The sequence below is a fragment of the Bubalus bubalis genome, chromosome 15 (assembly GCF_019923935.1).
Source record: "Bubalus bubalis isolate 160015118507 breed Murrah chromosome 15, NDDB_SH_1, whole genome shotgun sequence".
NCBI lineage: Eukaryota > Metazoa > Chordata > Mammalia > Artiodactyla > Bovidae > Bubalus > Bubalus bubalis.
In genome coordinates, this window is record NC_059171.1 from 30,159,528 (window position 1) to 30,181,960 (window position 22,433).

General features: G+C 35.3%; 1 protein-coding gene across 2 annotated transcripts in view; it reads right to left on the reverse strand.

Moving 5' to 3' along the window:
* CSMD3 (CUB and Sushi multiple domains 3) overlaps positions 1-22,433 on the reverse strand; it is a 1,458,322-nt gene that overhangs the window by 324,318 nt on the left and 1,111,571 nt on the right. For both annotated transcript variants that reach the window (XM_044928635.1, XM_025265188.2), the window contains 3 exons: positions 17,394-17,532; positions 14,585-14,772; positions 467-661 (listed from right to left, as the gene is read on the reverse strand). In XM_044928635.1, the coding sequence (XP_044784570.1) occupies positions 467-661; positions 14,585-14,772; positions 17,394-17,532 (522 nt within the window). The remainder of the gene's footprint in view (positions 1-466; positions 662-14,584; positions 14,773-17,393; positions 17,533-22,433) is intronic.

Consider the following 22,433-nt stretch of genomic DNA (forward strand, 5'->3'; position numbering starts at 1 on the left):
CTTTTAAACAACTTAGTTCTTAGGAGAAATGTATGTATCTCTATATCCTTGGTTCAGATCTATCACTGATTATTGATAATATTCTAGCTATTGCATTTATCTACTTTTGTTGAAATAACAGTTTCAATGTATTTCTTCCTCATTACTCAGTCAATATTTCCTGAGAACCTGAAGTTTTAGGAACTCCTTTAAATCCTTAAGATAAAAAAAAATGAACAAAATATCCCCGCTCTCAGAGAGCTGGCCCACTATAACATGCACATTGCTTTAGAGACACGTGGGAATATAAGCACTTTTCCAAAATCATTTCTTTACAGAAACCAGTTAAAAAGTCCTCGATAAAATCTGCATTGCCTACACCACACTTGTAGATCATGTGTTAAATGGTTGATTTGTTAAAAAAACAGAAGTAGCTTTAATTGATTCTTTCTAATTATAAAAACTCAGCCAAAAGGTATTTTCTTACCATGACAACTTGGTAAGACTCTATTCCATCCAGGTCTTCCATCATCTCCCATGATACAGGTGAGTGTTGAATATCCTTGAAGAATGTAACCAGCATCACAGTAATAGGTTACTGTTGACCCTAATTTATAATCCATTCCCAGTCTGGTGCCATTCATTATATTGCCTGGATCAAAGCAGGACTCTCGGAGTTTTGCTGTAAAGTAATGTTGATATAAAATGAATTATTTTAAAATAGCACATTCTAGGAAACTATCAGTATATCTTCATCTCTGCCTCTAAATAGACAGAAAGCACCAACACCCTTTCTACCTTTGCTTAAGAGCTAAAAGTACAAAGTAGCCCTCAACCATATCTGATGTTTTGTTGATTTATATTGGTTAAAGAAAGATAAAATTCTTCATTGGTCTTCTCATTAAAATTAGTATCTAATATATATAGTCTAACACAGGGTTTCAGAGTTTATTATAATTATGTGTTATCAACCATGCATAAGTATTTTAAATGAATTATTTTGGAAAAGAAGAACTTGTTTATTTAATATTTCATTATTTAAAAGATCTTCCCCCAAATAAAGTACACTCCATTTCATGCAACTGAACTTAGATATAGTACTACTGCCTATGCTAATTTCAGTTAATCACTAGGAAGAAAGTAAAAGATCCTATGTCTCCACCCTGAAGCCATTTCTCTTAACTTACCTGCTCTACTCACTCCGCACATATCTGTCAGAGGTCTGCCCATTAAAAATAATAGCAAAATCTTTATAATATCCAAATCTTGATCTTATTGGACACAGTCTATATCAAAGCCAAGAACTTTCAAAGGTAATAGTAAAAGGTAAATTAAAAAGTAAATTCCATTCACAACAAAGAACTGTTTAAACTAAAGAGACTGACAGAATATTTTGAAAATATGGGAGAAATATATTAGTTCATCCATTTTGGCAAATAAGTGGTAGAATACTTTTGTTATACCACATCTGGGTAACACGTGAATATTTACATTTTATTATCATTGCAGATAAATAGAGATGTACAATGTAACTGCTAAGCCACTTCAGTCGTGTCTGACTCTGTTCGACTGCATAGACGGCAGCCCACCAGGCTCCCCCATCCCTGGGATTCTCCAGGCAAGAACACTGGAGTGGGTTGCCATTTCCTTCTCCAATGCATGAAAGTGAAAAGTGAAAGTGAAGTCGCTCAGTCGTGTCCGACCCTCAGCGACCCATGGACTGCAGCCCACCAGGCTCCTCCGTCCATGGGATTTTCCAGGCAAGAGTACTGGAGTGGGGTGCCATTGAAGGGCTGTCACAAATTCAAGATAACAAATGTGATTTGTTACATTAGAATTTATCTTATGTTAGTGGGAATTCAGGAGATGGGTATATCTTTGGATATGACTCATAGAATCTTTGTAATTTAAGTCAAGAATATCTTGGTGTTTGGCTATTATAGTAATTATATTATCATAATAAATTAATCAAAATGTGATTAATTTTAACAGGAAAAATATTTTTATTCCATTTGCTAAAGTCTGCAGAGTTCAAAGTGCTTCAACACTTACAGGAAATTACAAGAAATTTATGCTTTAGGAAACATACTTCACAAGATTTCTCTGAATTCAACTAAAGAGGAAGTGGTGGAAAGACACATTTAAATGATTTTAATAGAATACCAAATGAAAAATTCCCACTTCCTTTCCTTCCTTCCTTCTTTCCAGAAACTACTTAAGAGCCCATTATCCAAGTAACACTGGAAATACAGCCATGGTGATAAAAAAATATTCTAACCTTCATGGCTTTTACAGTCTATCAAGAAAATAATTACATTAAGTAAACACTTGTGGTTGTGATGTGTCTTGTATAAGGAGCAGCATTCAGAACCTTCCTGAAGAACTGACATCTAAACTGAGCACTGAGGGCTAATGGGCAGACTAGGTGAAAGGGGGATGAGAGACATGAAGGGGAGAAGTTATACTGGAGCTTGTAAGTCAGATAAACCTGATTTCTGAGCATCAACCAAAACTAAATAATTTGATCTTTCAAAGGTATGTACATGTATGTACACACACACAGCGTAAGAAATTTGTATCCCATATAACAGAAGGAAAACAACCAGTAGATTCTTTGGTCACTAAGAAAGAGGCTTTAGTAGTACAGAGGTTAGTTTGTTTAATTTTTCAGAAAAACATTAATCCTGTCCTTACATAAGCAGAAAATGCAATGTAATTTTTAGGTGTAACAGCAACCTATCATTTATGTTCTTCATGAAATTGAACTAAATCCCTTGAGGGAAAAGAAAGGATTGAAATTACTATTTAGAAGGATTAATCTCTTTGACATGTCTAACTGCCTAACATCCATCTTTTGAAAAGTTAGTTTTTTCTTCTTTAAAGTTTTCCCCAAATTTTCTTTTTTTGTTTGTTCGTTTGTTTTTTAATTTAATTTTATTTTATTTTTAAACTTTACATAATTGTATTAGTTTTGCCAAATATCAAAATGAATCCACCACAGGTATACATGTGTTCCCCATCCTGAACCCTCCTCCCCAAATTTTCAGTGACATATTAGTGAATCTATAATGCAAACCTACTTTTCGAGTAAAGGGAAACATGGTTGATAAATTAAAAATACTGCCTCTGCAACAATTTTATATTGCTAGGCTCATTTTGAGAGGATTCACTTATCTCTTTATTATGTTTACATATTGCTTTAAATTCTTAGTGAATAGCTTTCTATGAATAATACTGCACTTGTTTATTTCTGTGTTTGCCATAGCAATTGCATCTGGAAATTTTGAGAACATATGGAGAATCCTTACTTAAAGGTCCAGGAAACAGATGGAAAAATGATTTTAATTTTGGGAAAAAAAATGTGAGGCAAATTGATAGTATTTTAATGAATAATTAATTTAATAAAATAATTTATTTGTATGAATAATTCACTTTTATGAATAATACAACTTGCCTACTGATTAGATCCCAGGTAAGAGTCCCTTGCCTTATATTCTCTAAGTAAAGCATGTTAGAAGCAGTCTTCTGGAAGACAGAAGTGATTGTAAGCAATGGAGCCTGTATCTTAACAATGGACTATTTTTTCACTCTTACAAAAAATTTGTTTCAGAATTATTTCCAGGTGAAATTAAAGCATTGTAAATGCTTATTTTAATGAAAAATTTTGACATTACAAAGTTGAAATATGTGTCCCTAAGAAGAGTCAACAGGAAAAATTAAAGCTTTATCATGCTTTTGTTTTCATTTTATTAAGGAAGACATAGATGAAATTATAATAAGCACAATATCTATATCATTATAAAGTTTTTATCATGCTTTGCATCAGGCATGACAATAACTAAATAATGTTTGTTCAATTAATACTTAATGACTTGTTTATAAATACATTTTTTTCCTGGGCTAATAAGAACCATAATATTTTTGTTGTTAAAGGTTAGTCTTTAACAAACTTCAAAGTTTATTCCCACATACAGGTATATACTCATGAAAGGACCATTATTAAGAATAGTGTTGTTTTGTAGATAATAAGTTATATGTTATTTTTATTTTTGAGATGTCACCAGAGTATATAATATTCAGCTGCTTTTTATTTCCAGAATAGTGCCATTGGGCATATACCTGCTAGCATGAACTTAGAAACTAAGAGCTAAATTCCCTTCAAGCTGTGTATGCATTGTAGTCCCCTCAGATCATAGTAATTCCCAAAAGGATCTCTTTCTTTTGGAAGACCCATAGTTCACATTATGGAAATTAAATATAAACCACAGATGTATTTCTTTTATTTTGGAAAATACTGTTGATTAAACAATTGGAAATTAAATAATTGCTGAAAAATACCTGAAAGTAAAGCTGAAATGTAATAGGTTGCTCTATGAAAAGATATGTCTTACCTTAAATTGATATATTAATTCAGAAACTAATTGACTATATTTGAAGGTTCTTGAAGCAGGTGGCTAACTTATCCCATATATAAACAACCATTCATAAATCTTTCACTGCAGATTTTTGGTACCTATCAGATAAAACAGCAGCTGCCAGGAAGTCCCCTTCAGAAGCACAAAACTGTATCTATACTCTCTTCTTCATGTAAATATTTTGTTTAAATAATATAATCATCACTCCTATGAGTTACACCTATTAAATATTTAAAATATACTTATTAACATAATTAAAAATAACCTTAATACAAAACAATGCAAAAGATAGCATTAAGCTAAAATGTTTATCAAGTATACATTTAATATTGTATCTCATTGAAATTACATTAATTTACCTGTGTATAGTCACTCAGTCGTGTCCGACTCTTTGCCACCCCAAGAACTGCAGCCTTCTAGGCTCCTCTGTCCATGGGGATTCTTCAGGGAAGACTACTGGAGACTAGGTTGATTTAAACTCTTTGGGGACATTGCTTTCAAGTTAATAAAACATCTCCCCTTACCTTCAAATATCTATTTATTTCAGTTTACTATTGTCTACAGAGAAGGCAATGGCACTCCACTCCAGTACTCTTGCCTGGAAAATCCCATGGACGGAGGAGCCTGGTAGGCTGCAGTCCATGGGGTTGCTAGGAGTCGGACACGACTGAGCGACTTCACTTTCACTTTTCACTTTCATGCATTGGAGAAGGAAATGGCAATCCACTCCAGTGAAGTTCTTGCCTGGAGAATCCCAGGGACAGGGGAGCCTGGTGGGCTGCCGTCTATGGGGTCGCACACAGTCGGACACCACTGAAGCGACTTAGCAGAAGCAGCAGCAACTATTGTCTACAACATTAGAGCATATCTACCATTTGATTTTTAAAAACATTTTAATTGGAGACTAATTACTTTACAATATTGTGGTGGTTTTTGCCAAATAGCATTTGCTTTTTGTAAATAAAAGTAGTATTCCTTTCAGAATCTCTATTATTAGCAGGCTGTGTATTTGCAATGTTTGACTATAGCATTTGTTCACCATTCAAATGCTTTATTTGCAGAACTCCTATGTATTTGCAAATAAACAAAAATAAGGTTCAGTGTATTTTCAAGAGGGAAATGAAGAGATAAGTATGAACACAAACAATAGCAACTATACTCTGGTGTGAGCTCTGTAGAAGTAGGTGCTGAACCTATAGCTTTTTAAATAAAGACCTATAAATACCAGTATTTGGAGTGAGTTGGGACTTAAAAACTTTACTTTTTCAGAGCTAATAGAAATCAACATGCTTAAAATAAAGTATATAACATGATTACAAATGAAAAACAAATAGTTATTACTATCCAGGACCTCCAGTTATATGTCAATTTCTTTTGCAGGTGTACATTTTATCTTGAAAATTTTGACATGTTTGTTTGGCTATGGCAGAAATAAACAACAAGACCACTTTATCAGTTTTAAAGAACCAGGCAATTAAAGAGCTAACTTTTTTTTTTAAATAAAAATAGAAAGTAGGGTGACTGATAAGAAAAGACAGATCCTGGAGACCCTAAAGTGGGGAATGAAATTCTATGGGGAGGGTTGAGAGTTTTGAGAGCCAGTCCAGAGTTAATTAGGTTGGATTTCGGGAATACCATAAACTTAGCAATAACATTGTAAAGAAATACCATCTTGAGTATAAAAATAAGACCTCAAGGAATTGTGTGTAAATGGGCACTGGTGTAGTAACCGAGGATGGTAGGCAGTAGTTGCAGGGTACAAGATGGACTGTAGTTCATGGAATGCTTATGTATTTCTCTGCCTGTACTCACATTTTTATTTTCCTTTACTCTTATTGGTAGTGATAATTTATGCCATCATTTGCAATTCACTTTAACAATCTGATTCTCAGTTTCATCATTTGAAAATAGGTATAGTAATACCTACCCAATAATGCTGTTAGTTAACATTTTGTTGCATTTACAAGTGTTTTTGCTAATGGGAAAGAAAGAGATACTGTATTGAAAGAGCTAATAACTGTACTTGGAGTAAAGTACATAATAGGTACTTAACATTGTCCTTTTAAAAAAATGCATCAGTGGCCTTTTTCCTGTGGTGGCATAAATTGTAGCTTTTCAGAAATAATGGGACACAGAAATTGACCAAGATGGGAAATAGGAAGGGCAATACATTTAGTTTAAGATATGGTGAGTAGATTTTATCTCAAGTGCTAAATGACATGGATTTAATAATGACTACATGGATATTACGAGAGAAAGGATTGTGAAGCCAAGTCCAGTTTCCATGAGAAAGAATTCTGTAGTAAATTAGTATCATCTGCACTTCACTTTCACTTTTCACTTTCATGCATTGGAGAAGGAAATGGCAACCCACCCCAGTGTTCTTGCCTGGAGAATCCCAGGGATGGTGGAGCCTGGTGCACTGCCATCTATGGGGTCGCACAGAGTCGGACACGACTGAAGAGACTTAGCAGCAGCAGCAGCAGCCCTGAGTATTGTAGTATTTGTGGCGTTCTTCCTGTATCTGTTATCCTATGAATCTCTGGAAATGCTTTGTTAAATACAAACTCACAATAGAGCCTAGCTTTACTGACTTGCTTACAGTTCTCTATCTCTTTTTAACTGAGTCTTGTTTATAAAGCTATCACTTTGCAGATATTCCTAAAAAGCCAAGTTCTCATTTGTAAAATACAGGACATGAATGTGTCTCTAAGTTTCCTTAGATTTCAGTATGTTATTATTCTAATCATATCTTGATTTAAAATATAAAACACCTCTTTAAGCAACTCAAAATCAGCTAAGTAATTATCAAACAATTACTATGTATGTAGGCATTATTCTAATAAGTTCATTGTATAGCAGTAAATAGAGTTCTTGCTCTAAAGAAGTTTGTTTTTCTGGTGTATGTGTAGCGATTGAGTGGGGCTTCCCACGTAGCTCAGCTGGTAAAGAATCCACCTAGAATTCAGGAGACCCTGGTTCTATTCCTGGGTTGGGAAGTTTCCCTGGAGAAGGGATAGGTTACCCACTCTAGTATTCTTGGGCTTCCCTGGTGACACAGATGGTAAAAAATCTGCCTGCAATGGGTCCAATCACATGGTTCAATCCCTGGGTTGGGAAGATCCTCCGGAGAAGGGCATGGCAACCTACTCCAGTATTCTTCCTGGAAAATCCCATGGACAGAGGAGACTGCTGGGCTACAGTCCATGGGGATGCAAAGAGTCAGACATGACTGAGCGACTAAGCACAGCACAGGGATTGACGGGCATAAATGGGAGTGTGCACAGTAAATAAATAAGGAAATAAATGAACAATAAAATATCAAGTAATTATATGACTTTGATAAAAGGAGAAATTTGTGCTAGTACAAGAAAAAAAGCAGAAGGAATAGAAAACTCAAAATAAGATTAAAAATATGTATATATGTACCCGAAAATGGGTTCCAATAATATAGCAAAAAAAAAATCACTATTTTAAGAAAAAGATGAAAAATTAATTAATTACAAAAAATTATAATAGATTTCCCCAACTATTTTAATAATTGCTAGACCAAGCAGTTTTTTTAAATGGCAAAGCACACACATAATCAATAAAGATACATAGAGAACTTAATTTAATGAGTATATATATTAAAAAAGAACTGCACCCATAAATTAGATGACACTCTTCTCCAAGCACACAGGGAGTGTGTATGCTTTATATGGTTAAACTAACCATATAGAGGTCATAAAACAAATCTTTAGACACACCAAGAACTGGAATCATACACATTTGACCACAGTACAAGTAAGCTAGAAATTCATAATTAAGTATGGGCTGAAATTTATTGTAAGACTTGTAAGCACTTGTAAATAGCTCTTAAGTAGAGGAAAAATCAAAAGGCAGTACAATTAGAACAAATTAAAATTGTAAAATAATAAAACTCTACATATCCCAACATTTGCAAAGCAGCTACAGTGGTACTTTGAGGAAAATACACAGCCCTCAAAAGCTCATAATAGAAGAGGAGAAAAATATGAAAATTAATAAGTTATTTAATTGTTTTTAATTATAAAAATAAAAGCCAATCTAGAGAAAATAGGGAATAAGTAAATTATGTGACAGTAATATTAACAAAAATACCAAGAAATTCCAATAAAAAAAATACAGCAACAGAAAATGCAAGAGAGCACTGTGAACATTTTTATGTATATACATTTGAGAACTTGCATGAAGATAATTAGTTCTCAGGAAAAGGTTTTCAGTTTTCAAAAGTCTCTCCAAAGTATACACATTATTAAACTTGTTTGATTTTCTCCTGTTAATCTGTCTCATACCAATTTAATTCTTAGATCAGCTAGAAGAATCTAGAAGAATAGAGGACAATTTTTTTCTCCCTGAAATGTACAAACTTCCGGTTATAAGTATGCTCTAGGGATGTAATATACAGCATGGTGACAATACTTAAGAATATATATATATTCTATATTTGAAAGTTGCTAAGGGAATATATCTTAACAAGTTTTCATTACAAGAAAAAAATAATTATAACTATATGCAGTGGTGATGATGCTATATAGAATTAATATAGTAATCATTTTGCAATACATACATTTATTAAATCATTATGTCATACAAACACCTAAATTTAGTACAATGTTTTTGTCAGTTATAACTCAGAAAATGTGGAGGTTATTAAATGCTTTCTATGCTGTTGAGAATATAAATTGGTATAGCCTTTTCTGGGAGTAATTAGGGGATATGTAGTTAGATTCAAAAGGTTTATATCCTTTGATCTAGTATTACCACTCTTAGATATACAGATATTTTAGAATCTAATAGATATATTCAACAAAGCATTCAAAAGGATGGCTATATCATCATGATTCCTAACAGAAAACTTAACCTAAATATCTATCAGAAAAATTTACAAATTACTTGTTGTAGTCATATGATAGAATATCATAAAGAAATTAATGAACTAAGTCTACATGTCTCTTATCATTGGTATATCTCAGAAATAATGTAGAGGGAAAAAACAATTTTCATAAGGATGTGTACATGATGAAAATATGTTTTACGAAAATAGAATGAAGGAAATGTACATGATGGAAAATATAAATATATGTACAAGCATACATACATGGAAAAGATAAGCATTGAATTAATAATTAGGAGGATATGGTCATAAAGGGAATAGGAGTGTCTGAAAATAATCTTGACTACTCATGATTTGTGCAGATAGCCAGTTAGTTGGGTTCTTGTGTATGGCATGGGGAGACTCTTCCAGTGGGAGAGTTTGGCACATTGCTCAAGCTCAACTCTCTAGAATATCAATGTTTTCTAACCCATAGTCACAAGGTGTAAGCTTGCCCATGATCCTCTGGTTTGGAGCAGCTAACATTTTCATACAACCCTAATAAATAGCTGGTCATCCTAAATTCTTACTGAAAGTGAAAGCGTTAATCACTTCAATCATGAGTGACCCTATAAACTATAGCTCACTAGGCTCATCTATCCACCAAATTCTCCAGGCAAGAATCCTGGAGCGGGTAGCCAGCCATTCCCTTCTCCAGGAGATCTTCTCCAAAGGATCTTCTCAACCCAGGGCTTAAACCCAGGTCTCCCTCATTGCTCTCCAGATGGTAAAGAATCTGAAATTCTTCTGAGCCACCAAAGAATCACCTACTGTTTGGTACCAAATAGCTCATATGTTCTTCCACTGACAAGGCCATTTTCTTACTTTGTTCTGTAAGATGAGAGACTCATAGACCAAAATTTACCACCTCAAAATATGCCTCTTTGGCATACATATTGATTTTGGGTGATTATTTTCAAGAAACAGAAACATAGTCTTTTTACCTCCCACTTAGCTACCTAAAAATTTAGCTGAAGGGCATGTACCTAAAATAGAATACATTTCTGACCAAAGATGGGCCCTTATGGCAGAAATCAAAGAAGAGAGGCTCTTAATGAAAGTGAAAGAGGAGAGTAAAAAAGCTGGCATCAAACTCAACATTCAAAAAACTTAAGATCGTGGCATCTGGTCCCATCACTTCATGGCAAATAGATAGAGAAACAATGGAAACAGTAAGAAACTTTGTGTTTTTTTGGCTCCAAAATCACTGCACATGGTGACTGCAGCCATGAATTTAAAAGACGCTTGCTCCTCAAATCAAAAGTTATGACCAACCTAGACAGCACGTTAAAAATCAGAAACATTACTTTGCTAACTAAGGTCCATCTAGTCAAAGCTATGGCTTTTCCAGTAGTCATGTATGGATGTGAGAGCTGGACCATAAACAAAGCTGAGCACCAAAGAACTGATGTTTTGAATTGTGGTGTTGGAGAAGACTCTTGAGAGTCCCCACAACTGCAAGGAGATCAAACCAGTCAATCCTAAAGGAAATTAGTCCTGAATATTCATTGGAAGGACTGATGCTGAAGCTGAAACTCCAAAACTTTGGCTACCTGATGCAAAGAACTGACTCCTTGGAAAAGACCCTGATGCTGGGAAAGATTGAAGGCAGGAGGAGAAGGGGACGACAGAGTATGAGATGATTGGATGGCATCACCTACTCGATGGACATGAGTCTGAGTAAGCTCTGGGAGTTGGTGATGGACAGGAAGCCTGGCATAGTCCATGGCTGTAGTCCATGAAGTCACAAATTTTTGGACACGACTGAGTGACTGAACTGACTGACTGATGACCAAAGACATCTGCAATCACTATAGGCTAGGTTGCAGCAGTGGAAACTCAGCAGGGGCTAGAGAGCAGAATCCACTTTTTATCTCCTTGTCTCTGCACAGCCCAGCAAACATTTATGTATCAAACATTTACTTTTCCATCAATGTGGATTGCCTTTTTCTCCTTTGAAGTCCCAAACCACTACTCCCAACATTTTCTTTTGTCTCTAGCTGAAAATGTATTTAAGGCAGGGTTTCAGCTTGACTTCTTTTGATAACCCTTAAAAGAAACAATAACAACCACAAAAAAAACACACACCTCTCTTCCCAGTGCAAATTCAGAAGTTTCAATTGAATATTTCTTAAAACAAGAATAACAAGATTTGAAGCAAATATAACACCATGTTAAAAGTCTGTCAAATTGGATAGAAATACTTTGAAGTTTGTTTTACTATTCTGTATAACTTTTACCTACTTAAAATATTCTATAGTGGGGAAAAAAATAAAATCAAAGCAGTAAGTAATAAATTCAAAGTATGCATTTACATAACTCAAATGACCCCTTTATCAGTATCCTTTATAGAATTAATTTTTGAAAAATAAAATTTAACTTTAAACTAATAAGATCTAATTTGTCCTTATATGCATTGAATAGAAAACTTATATTTATAAATATCCATATATGTACATGCTAAGTCCCTTCAGTCATGTCCGACTCTTTTCAACCTTATGGACCTTAGCCTACCAGGCTTCTTTCTTCATGGGATTCTCCATGCAAGAATACTAGAGTGGGTTGCTGTGCCCTTCCTGACCCTGGGATCAAACCCGACTCTCTTACATCTCCTGCATTTGCAGGGGGTTTCTTTACCACTAGTGCCACCTGGGAAGGCCCAAGGAATATCCATATATATCTTAATATTAATTCATTTAAATACAGAAATGTTATAAAATATTATATTCATTACCATGTCATATTCAGTTTAGTTCAATCCCTCAGTCGTGTCTGACTCTGCGGCCCCGTGGACTGCATCATGCCAGGCCTCCCTGTCTATCACTAACTCCCACAGCTTACTCAAACTCATGTCCATAGAGTCGGTGATGCCATTCAACCATTTCATCCTCTGTCGTCCCCTTTTCCTCCCACCTTCAATCTTTCCCAGCATCAGGGTCTTTTCAAATGAGTCAGTTCTTCGCATCAGGTGACCAAAGAATTGGAGTTTCAGCTTCAGCATTAGTCTTTTCAATGAATATTCAGGACTGATTTCCTTTAGGATGAACTGGTTGGATCTCCTTGCAGTCCAAGGGACTCACAAGTGTCTTATCCATCACCACAGTTCAAAAGCACCAATTCTTCACTGCTCAGCTTTCTTTAAAGTCCGACTCTCACATCCATACATGGCTGCTGGAAAGACTGTACCTTTGACTGTATGGAACTTTGTTGGCAAAGGAATGTCTCTGATTTTCAATATGCTGTCTAGGTTGGTCATAACCTTCCCTCCAAGGAGCAAATGTTTTTTAATTTCATGGCTGCAGTCACCTTCTGCAGTGATTTTGGAGCCCCCCAAAATAAAGTCTGTCATGGTTTCCACTGTTTTCCCATCTATTTGCTATGAAGTGATGGGACCAGTTGCCATGATCTTAGTGTTCTGAATGTTGAGTTTTAAACCAACTTTTTCACTCTCCTTTTTCACTTTCATCAAGAGGCTCTTTTGTTCTTCACTTTCTGCCATAGGGGTGGGTCATCTGCATATCTGAGGCTATTGATATTTCTCCCGGCAATCTTGATTCCTGCATGTGCTTTCTCCAGCCCAGAGTTTCTCATGATGTACTCTGCATATAAGTTAAATAAGCATGGTGACAATTTACAGCCTTGACGTACTCCTTTCCTGATTTGGAACCAGTCTGTTGTTCCATGTCCAATTCTAACTGTTGCTTCATGACCTGCATACAGATTTCTCAAGAGGCAGGTCAGGTGGTCTGGTATTCCCATCTCTTTCAGAATTTTTCACAGTTTATTGTGATCCACACAAAGGCTTAGGCATAGTCGACGAAACAGAAGTAGATGTTTTTTCTGGAACTCTTTTGCTTTTTCAATGATCCAACACATGTTGGCAATTTGATCTGTTGTTCCTCTGCTTTTTCTAAATCCACCTCAAACATCTGGAAGTTCACTGTTCATGCACTGTTGAAGCCTGGCTTGGAGAATTTTGAGCATTACTTTACTAGCATGTGAGATGAGTACAATTGTGCAGTAGTTTGAGCATTCTTTGGCATTGACTTTCTTTGGGATTGGAATGAAAGTGACCTTTTCCAGTCCAGTGGCCAGTGCTGAGTTTTCCAAATTTGCTTGCATACTCAGTGCAGTACTTTCACAGCATCATCTTTTAAGATTGGAAATAGCTTAGCTGGAATTCCATCACCTCTACTAGCTTTATTCATAGAGATGCTTCCTCAGGTCCACTTGACTTCACATTCCAGGATGTCTGGCTCTGAGTGATCACAGCATTGTGATTATCTGGGTCATGAAGATTTTTTTTTTTTTTTTAATAGTTCTTCTGTGTATTCTTGCCACCTCTTCTTAATATTTTCTGCTTCTGTTAGGTCCATACCATTTCTTTTCTCTATTGTGCTCATCTTTGCATGAAATTTTTCCTTGGTATCTCTAATTTTCTTGAAGTGATCTCTAGTCTTTCCCATTCTATTGTTTTCCTCTATTTCTTTGCATTGATCACTGAGGAAGAATTTCTTATCTCTCCTTGTTATTCTTTGGAACTCTGTATTCAAATGGGCATATGCCCATTATATAATATAAGATATCTTATCTTGTTATCTTGATTTAAAAGATATCTTTCCTTTTCTCCTTTCACAGATATTTGTAAGGCCTCATCAGACAACCATTTTGGTTTTTTGCATTTCTTTTTCTTAGGGATGGTCTTGATCCCTGTCTCCTGTACAATGTCACTAACTTAGGTTCATAGTTCTTCAGGCACTCTGTCTATCAGATCCAATCTCTTGAATATGTTTCTCACTTCCACTGTATAGTCATAAGGGATTTGATTTAGAGCATATTATATTCACCCTATTCTAAATGTTGACCTATTTAAATATTTTCAGATGTTTTCTGAGTATAATTGTCAAAATATTTTGTGAATCGTATACTTTTGAATATTTTTATCCATGAGAGTAGTCTCTGAATATTTGATATTCAAGTGAAACTTCAGCTTCCAAAAATGACTTTGTTTTTTAAGAAATATTTTGTGGTCTCAGCCAACTTCTGCAGTATCCTAATGGCTTATTTGTTTGTGTGATACATTTCCTTTGGTAGTAATTAGGAAATGCTAATTTCCTTCTCGCTCATAGGAAAAGTCTACAGTGAGTGCTCTTTTGTGAGATGAATTGCAGGTAGTATGCTTTAAGAACTGCACATATAACTAACCGCTGACAATGGCCAATATGACATTATTCTCTCATATAAAATATTCACAATTTAAATCATGATGCTAAAATCAAATGTTCACATTTACCTTTATACTCTAAATGGAATCCAGTGTAACTAACAGATCCATCACTCCGAAAAGCCAAATGCATGTTATTTGAGCTGCTTTCTATCCTCTCCGGTAATTTGCTGTCTTGAAAACTTCCAATCAAGGGACTATTACTGTCTGGCCCATCATATATATAGAGGAAATCATAGTTTGGTTCTATGCTAAAACTAAAAGAAAAGAAAAAAGAAAGGAAGGAAGGAAGGAAGAAAAAAGTGAAATGGTTATTGCTATGGTTTTAATCATAATAGTCCCATAAATTATATATTAATTCAATCATTATATTTAAAAATAACAGATTCTGTCAAAATAAGTCAATTTAAAAATCCCCCTGGCAACAGCACACTGAATATGCATATAAAATCAGCACTAGAAAAAGAAAGAAGACATCTTGATATTTTCAAGTATTTCTAAGTTGGCATTATGTCTACAGGGAATACAAATGACTGTAAGGCTAACAATGTTTAAGCTGATAATTGATACAGGATTTGCAGTCAGAGTTTAGGTTCAAGATGCTTGTGTCCTTGTTAGCTACATATCCTTAAGTTACTTTATATCAGTAAAATGTGTAAGACATTAACTGTATTTTAAAATTTTTCACCAGATATTTTGCATCGCTTTTTGCTTTGTCCGTGAATCTATTTGCCTTGAACTTCAAAATTTAAGAGCATTCTTGTTTTAAAACTGAACTCTACATACCAGATTCAAACAAAATTTGGAAAGATAAAATCTGCATTTAAATTATTCAAAGCACTGCACATTGTACTAGGTATTCTTTTCCTTGAAAGTAAATATATTTTCTTCTTTTAGAACTTAAAGTAGGCAAATTGAGCCAATATACTCTTCACCAAAAGTAAACAGTGTGCAAATAAAGACATTTGAGCACATAAACTATTCAAATCAATATTTAAATGTTTCAAACTTGCATAATAAACTTGCCTTAACAACCTTCAAAGTATGAGAATTGTCCTATAATGATTATAGAACCCACACACTTAGAAAACTGAAGACATAAATATAATGATTATTTTTCCTAAAAACCTGGGAAGATAGTACACTCTATCTTTTACAAATAGTTTCATAAATATTAACTTGTTTTTTGTCAATAATCCTGTGGTATAAGGAAGAGATTATCATTTCCATTTTCCCAATGAGAGCGTGATATGTCAGTAGTCTCTCTTAGGTCACGTAATCAATGATACAACAGTAAATCAACTTCTGCGCACACACTTCATGTAATACAACCTTCTACCATTCAGTTATTAACTAAAACAATTTTAAAGTAAATTAAACCTTGTATCATGCATCCTGACATTTTTAATGTTTGTACTGCCATTTCCTCTACGGTAAAAATGAGAATTACAGTATTTACTTCGGAAAATTGTCTTATAACTGGGTCTTGGCATATAACCAACATTGCCATCAAGTGTTGCTTTGTTGTTACCATTATCAATGTACTACTACAAATTATAGAAATAAAAATTCCATATATTTATACTTTTGAAATTTTTCATGAATTTGAATTATCTTTTTTCTAGTTTTTTTTTTTTTTTTTTTTTTTTTAATCTAGGTTTCATATATTGGTTTCCTTTGTGGCTTAGCTGGTAAAGAATCTGCCAGAATTGCGGAAGACCTGGGTTTGATTCCTGGGTTGGGAAGATCCCCTGGAGAAGGGAAACACTACTCACACGAATATTCTGGTCTGGAGAATTCCACAGACCATATAGTCCATGGGGCTGCAAAGAGTCAGACATGACTGAGTGACTTTCACTTTCATATATTAGAAAAAATGTTCAGCTTAAAAATTTACATAAAAACCAAGCAGCTGTGATATGCTAGCAGATGGAAGAGCTGTGTTACAAGAGCCAGCAGACTTTAGTCTTGGACACTAAGATCAGGAACATTTCTAGGTAGAAACTCTTTAAGTTGCTGATACCTAACATTCCCATTGAAATCTTAAGGAAAAGAATTAGGCCTGGTTTTGTGATACAGCTGTTACTTCATGTGAGGAATCAGAGGCTCAAATAATATTATTAAAAAATCATATATTATGATATTACTCATTCAGATAATAACTTACCCAAGGTAACACAAATGATAACAACAGAGCTGGGGCTTAAACTCAGTAATTTCTTTGCCACACAAGAAGCTGCATCCTCCACTGTCAGTACTAAGCTAACTTTTCAACTGATACTGCTAAACAACAAATGTAAATTTTGAACACCTTATGTAAAGTTCCATCAGAAGACAAATTCTGCTGAGAAATTACATGAAGATTACCCATCAAATTCTTGACAGTTGACTTAATGAGACCACCAGAAAGAATGGTACGTGGTATATATATATTTTCCCAAGCCCAATAATGGTGCTGCACAGATACTTCAAAGACATTTTTGATGGTGCACATATGGGAGGAAACATTCCTCAAAATGCTGACCTTTTAATCTTTAAGTTTAGGAAACATAGAATCTTTTGAAGCAATGATAGTAAGTTCAGGGAGAGAGGAAAGGTTATGAAGAGATAATGTTTCATGAAAATCAATAAACTATTCAACCTTTAACAGGTTTCCTCTATACTGGAAACTGGTGAGTGATGCACACTCATTAGCCTGCAGAACTACGTTGGAATCTATGCTGTTATATTTAAATTGTTTATTGCAAAATACTAGTATTGAAATTGGTAAAAAAAAAAAAAAGTAAAATGTCATGTAAAAATAAATATTTCCTAGTGCAAATGCTAATTCAAAATAAACAGAACAATTTTTAAGCTGTGGAAAGGGATAGGAACTCACCTGATAAATGCCAAGGAGATAACATAGTCTGCATTGACGGTGATGGTCCAGTCACAGTCCCTACTATGGGGATATGGATGAGGAAAGTTTGGCGAAAGAATAAATCCTGAAGATCCTGTTAAATTGCCTCCACAGGGTGCTTTAATTTAAAACAAACAAACAAAATCCCTTAAGTGATTAATAAAATTATCTATCAGTATTTAGAGAACACATATCTAAAAAAGTTTAGAGGTTTTTGTACAAACTCAATTTTTTATAGTACTGGATGCTTAAATACTGCATGATCTTTCAAGAAAGACCATTAAAATACTAAATACATGCATAGAGTGAATTTAGCTCCTTTATTGGATTTAAAAGACAAGAAAAAGTTACATTTATACTTCTCTCCCTTGCTATTACTATTTTGATTCTTATAAAAGAAACACATTAAGAGGAGTAAAAATGATTTCCTCATAATTACTAAGAAAAACTCTGAAGGTTACCGAGAAAAAAAGATAGAAACAAAGCAAAGCAAAATCTCTAGTAATATGTGGGATAATAGAATATGAAGTATTTGGTTCATTTTCAAATGTTCCCTGATACCTTTATTTATGGAAGAAGAGGCTTTGATAATAGTTAACATGTGAAAATGGATAACTGAGAACCAATATAACTTTATAATAAAACACTCCTAAACTGAATGTTAGGACTTCCCTGGTAGCTTAGCTGGTAAAGAATCTGCCTGCAATGCAGGAGACCTGGATTTGATCCCTGGGTCAGGAAGATCCACTGGGTGAGGGCATAACAACCCATTCCAGTATCCTTGCCTAGAGAGTCTGGATGAAGAGAGGAGCCTGACCGGCTAGAGTCCAGGGGATCACAAAGAGACACGTCTGAGTGACTAAGCACAGCACAGAACAAACTGAATGTTAGGACATTCTTAAATTCTAGTTGCCTGACTTGTTGACGAAAATGGACAGTTACCACAGTTATTATAATGGCCTGACAAAGGTTTCTGTAACACTTCAGTGGAGAGGTCCAAAAAACTGTCAGAGAAATTCAGAGAACAGATTCTTTAGGGGGTTATTGTTAGAGCCTGTTAAACACAGCTTGATAAGAAAATAATATTTAAAGTTGGCAGCTTAGGAAACTTAGAGCAATTGAGATATGGAGGGTTCTGGTGATGGAGTGAGACAGTGTGGAGGTAAACACACACGTGTGCACCTGAGAGAGAGTGACTGAGATGGAGACTGGAGTTCTCATGGTGCCATATGATGTCTCGTGCACATATCATCATTCTCGTATCTCAGCTTTGAAGTCACAGTTTTTCACAGGTAAATTTTATCATTGAGTTATAAGTTATACCGGATCCTTTTGACAGCACAAAACTGGTTTTCAAAGGAGAATTTTGATTCTGGCAACATTTCAGATTTTTGTTCTTTGCCTGAGCCCAGATATGTAATATCATTATTAGAATTTGGTAATCTTTATCATCTAAAATCACTGCAGATGGTGATTGTAGCCATGAAATTAAAAGACTCTTACTCCTTGGAAAGAAAGTTATGACAAACCTAGATAGCATATTCAAGCAGAGACATTACTTTGCCAACAAAGGTCCTTCTAGTCAAGGCCATGGTTTTTCCAGTGGTCATGTATGGATGTGAGAGTTGGACTGTGAAGAAGGCTGAGTGCCGAAGAATTGATGCTTTTAAACTGTGGTGTTGGAGAAGACTCTTGAGAGTCCCTTGGACCGCAAGGAGATCCAACCAGTCCATCCTAAAGGAGATCAGCCCTGGGTATTCTTTGGAAGGACTGATGCTAAAGCTGAAACTCCAGTACTTTGGCCACCTCATGTGAAGAGCTGACTCATTGGAAAAGACTCTGATGCTGGGAGGGATTGGGGGCAGGAGGAGAAGGGGACGACAGAGGATGATATGGCTGGATGGCATCACTGACTCAATGGACATGAGTTTGGGTGAACTCCAGAAGTTGGTGATGGACATGGAGGCCTGGCGTGCTGCAATTTATGGGGTCACCAAGAGTCGGACATGACTGAGCAACTGAACTGAACTGAATTGAAGCATCTAAATAATGGGTGCCTGCTATTTCATTTCCCTATGACCTTCTGCAACCTTGCCCTCAGTGTCACGGTAACAACAGATGACCTACTCTGCCTAGAATATTTATTTGCTTAGCCTTAATTTATTTACCCTATCACCTGTATGTTTTTGTGATATCATATCAAATGATTAAACAGACTATCTCAGCTTTCTGTAGATCTCCCTCTTCAAACTTTAATGCTCCCTGAGTATTTTTCTCTACCGTCAGAGGGTAATGAATCCCTCCTGTTAATCCAGGATAACACCCTACATTTGGTCACACAGTTTCTCTTTTTGAGAATTATGTTCGTTCATCTCCTTTATTCTCTGGCTTCTTCCTTGTTGTCCACAGGTACTCAAATCTCTTTCATCCTAAAAATAAAACAAAGCTCCCTCTAACCTATTTCCTTTCCCTTTTTTTTTTTTCAGCTGAAAATGTTGAATTTTACCTAATGGTTTAGAAATTCCTTTATCCTTCTGTTTTTGGTTATATGGGTTCACAGTGAATATCCTCTCCTTACCATCTAACTATATAAGGTTCACTTATCTTAGATAAAACCTCCTAAATAAGACCCCTTAGTTTTCTGTGACAAAACCAGGCACAGACCTTGTAAACTCCCTTTCTTTGACTCAAATGATTAGTTGAATTGCTTGTACTCACAGATCAATCACAATAAACTGCATACAACCAAACTTTGCTCAATTTTCTCTCCTTTCTCTAGGTTCTCGGACTCTGGTTCTCCCTCAGCCTTGAGCCGGCACACAACCTAAGGACAGGTTGGACCCAGAGAACAACATTCTGGGCCACCCTTTCAACTCACTTCCCACACCTTGTTCTTTTTCACCTTGTGTACTCTTTTCTATAAGAGCAAAATCCCTTTTTCCTAATTTTTCAGATGCTTGAAGATGTTACTTTCACATGTTTTCCTATCACAGTAGTTTGTCCCTGCCCCCATCCTGTAATAACCCTTTTTAGCTTTTAAATGATCACTACAATGAATTGAGTAAACATCTGTCTTATCATAGAGATAAACAATTAAAGAAAAAATTAAAATTCTTGTGCTTATAACTCAAGATTTACTCTAACAATTGTTACATATTCATATAAGATACAGTTGTGTTTCATATCATATTATACATTATATCACTAGGACTTATTAACTGGATAGCTAAATATCTTGTGTTTTTAACCATCTTCATACAAGTAGCTTTCCCCAACTCCATGACTCTGGTAACCACAACTCTGATCACTTTTTCTATGACTTTGTTTGTTTTTGAATTACAATAGACCTACAACACTCTGTTAGTTCTTGGTGTATAACTTAGTGATTTGTTATTGCTATATATTACAATGGTAAAATTCTATAATAATTCATTTTTAATAAAATTATCTCCTTAATTATTTTGAATTTATTTATTTTTATTTTACAACTAAGCCTTCTGAAAAAGAGTCTAATCTCATTCTCTTTCATCACATATGTACTATATATACCTATAGGCAGACTAACATAATTAGCAAAGAATGTCACATTGGAAAAAAAAAAAATATGGTTTCTTATTTTTCAAAGAAAAGCACCAAAGTATTTATCCTGAGAAAACTTATGTCAGGCATAGAATTTTTTCATTTTAAATTATAGCGAGACAATCTTTTAATTCCTTAGGGATTCTCGATGTCTTTATTTGTTCCTCCCCACTTCTCATTCTCTCTCCAGCCATTGCTATTTCTCTTAGCCCCCTTGCCTCCAACACAAACCCTTCTTAGCTCACCTTCAGATGACTTTGGTACTGACAATAAAGATGCAATTTCTGCCTTTATCTTTCTCTTCATACCTGTAATCATCCTTAACTGTTGACTTTCACCTTAAACTCACTCTCCTTTTGGAATTTCACTTTTTTTTTTTTTTTTTTTTGATGTCTTTGTACAGACCTCAGTTTTATTGGCAAGCACCTCTTTCACTTCATCTTATAATTTTGGTAATTTTCCTGAATTACTTCCATAATCATCTCTAATTTACACTCTATTACATTCTTCCCATTCAGTTCAGTCAGTTCAGTCGCTCAGTCGTGTCTGACTTTTTGTGACCCCATGAATCGCAGCACGCCAGGCCTCCCTGTCCATCACCAACTCCCGGAGTTTACTCAAACTCATATCCATCGAGTTGGTGATGCCATCCAGCCATCTCATCCTCTGTCGTCCCCTTCTCCTCCTGCCCCCAATCCCTCCCAGCATCAGAGTCTTTTCCAATGAGTCAACACTTTGCATGAGGTGGCCAAAGTATTGGAGTTTCAGATTTAGCATCTTCCTTCCAATGAACACCCAGGACTGATCTCCTTTAGGATGGACTGGTTGGATCTCCTTGCAGTCCAAGGGACACTCAAGAGTCTTCTCTAACACCACAATTCAAAAGCATCAATTCTTCGGCGCTTAGCTTTCTTCACAGTCCAACTCTCACATCCATACATGACCACTGGAAAAACCATAGCCTTGACTAGACAGACCTTTGTTGGCAAAGTAATGTCTCTGCTTTTTAATATGCTGTCTAGGTTGGTCATAACTTTCCTTTCAAGGAGTAAGCGTCTTTTAATTCCATATCCAAACTGTTACTTTATCTTCCACTTATATATTGATAACTCCTTTTTCCTATCATCTCCAGCAGATTTCCCTGATTAATTCTAAACCATATCCCCAAGCTTACTGATTTATCTCTCTACCTGATAGCCTATGGGTACATCAAACACAGAATATCCAATATACCCAAACCTTAATTCAAATTTCTCCTATATTCCTAGGTTGTTTTATTGTCACTATTATCCATCCACATATATTCCCAAGGTAGGAGCCCAAGATTCTTCCATTTCTTCACTGCCCCTTTGACTCCAGTCTATCAGTAAGCACTACCAAGACACCATTTCATAGTTCTTCATAGATATTTTCACTCTATCTTTTCTTCTCTAATACCAC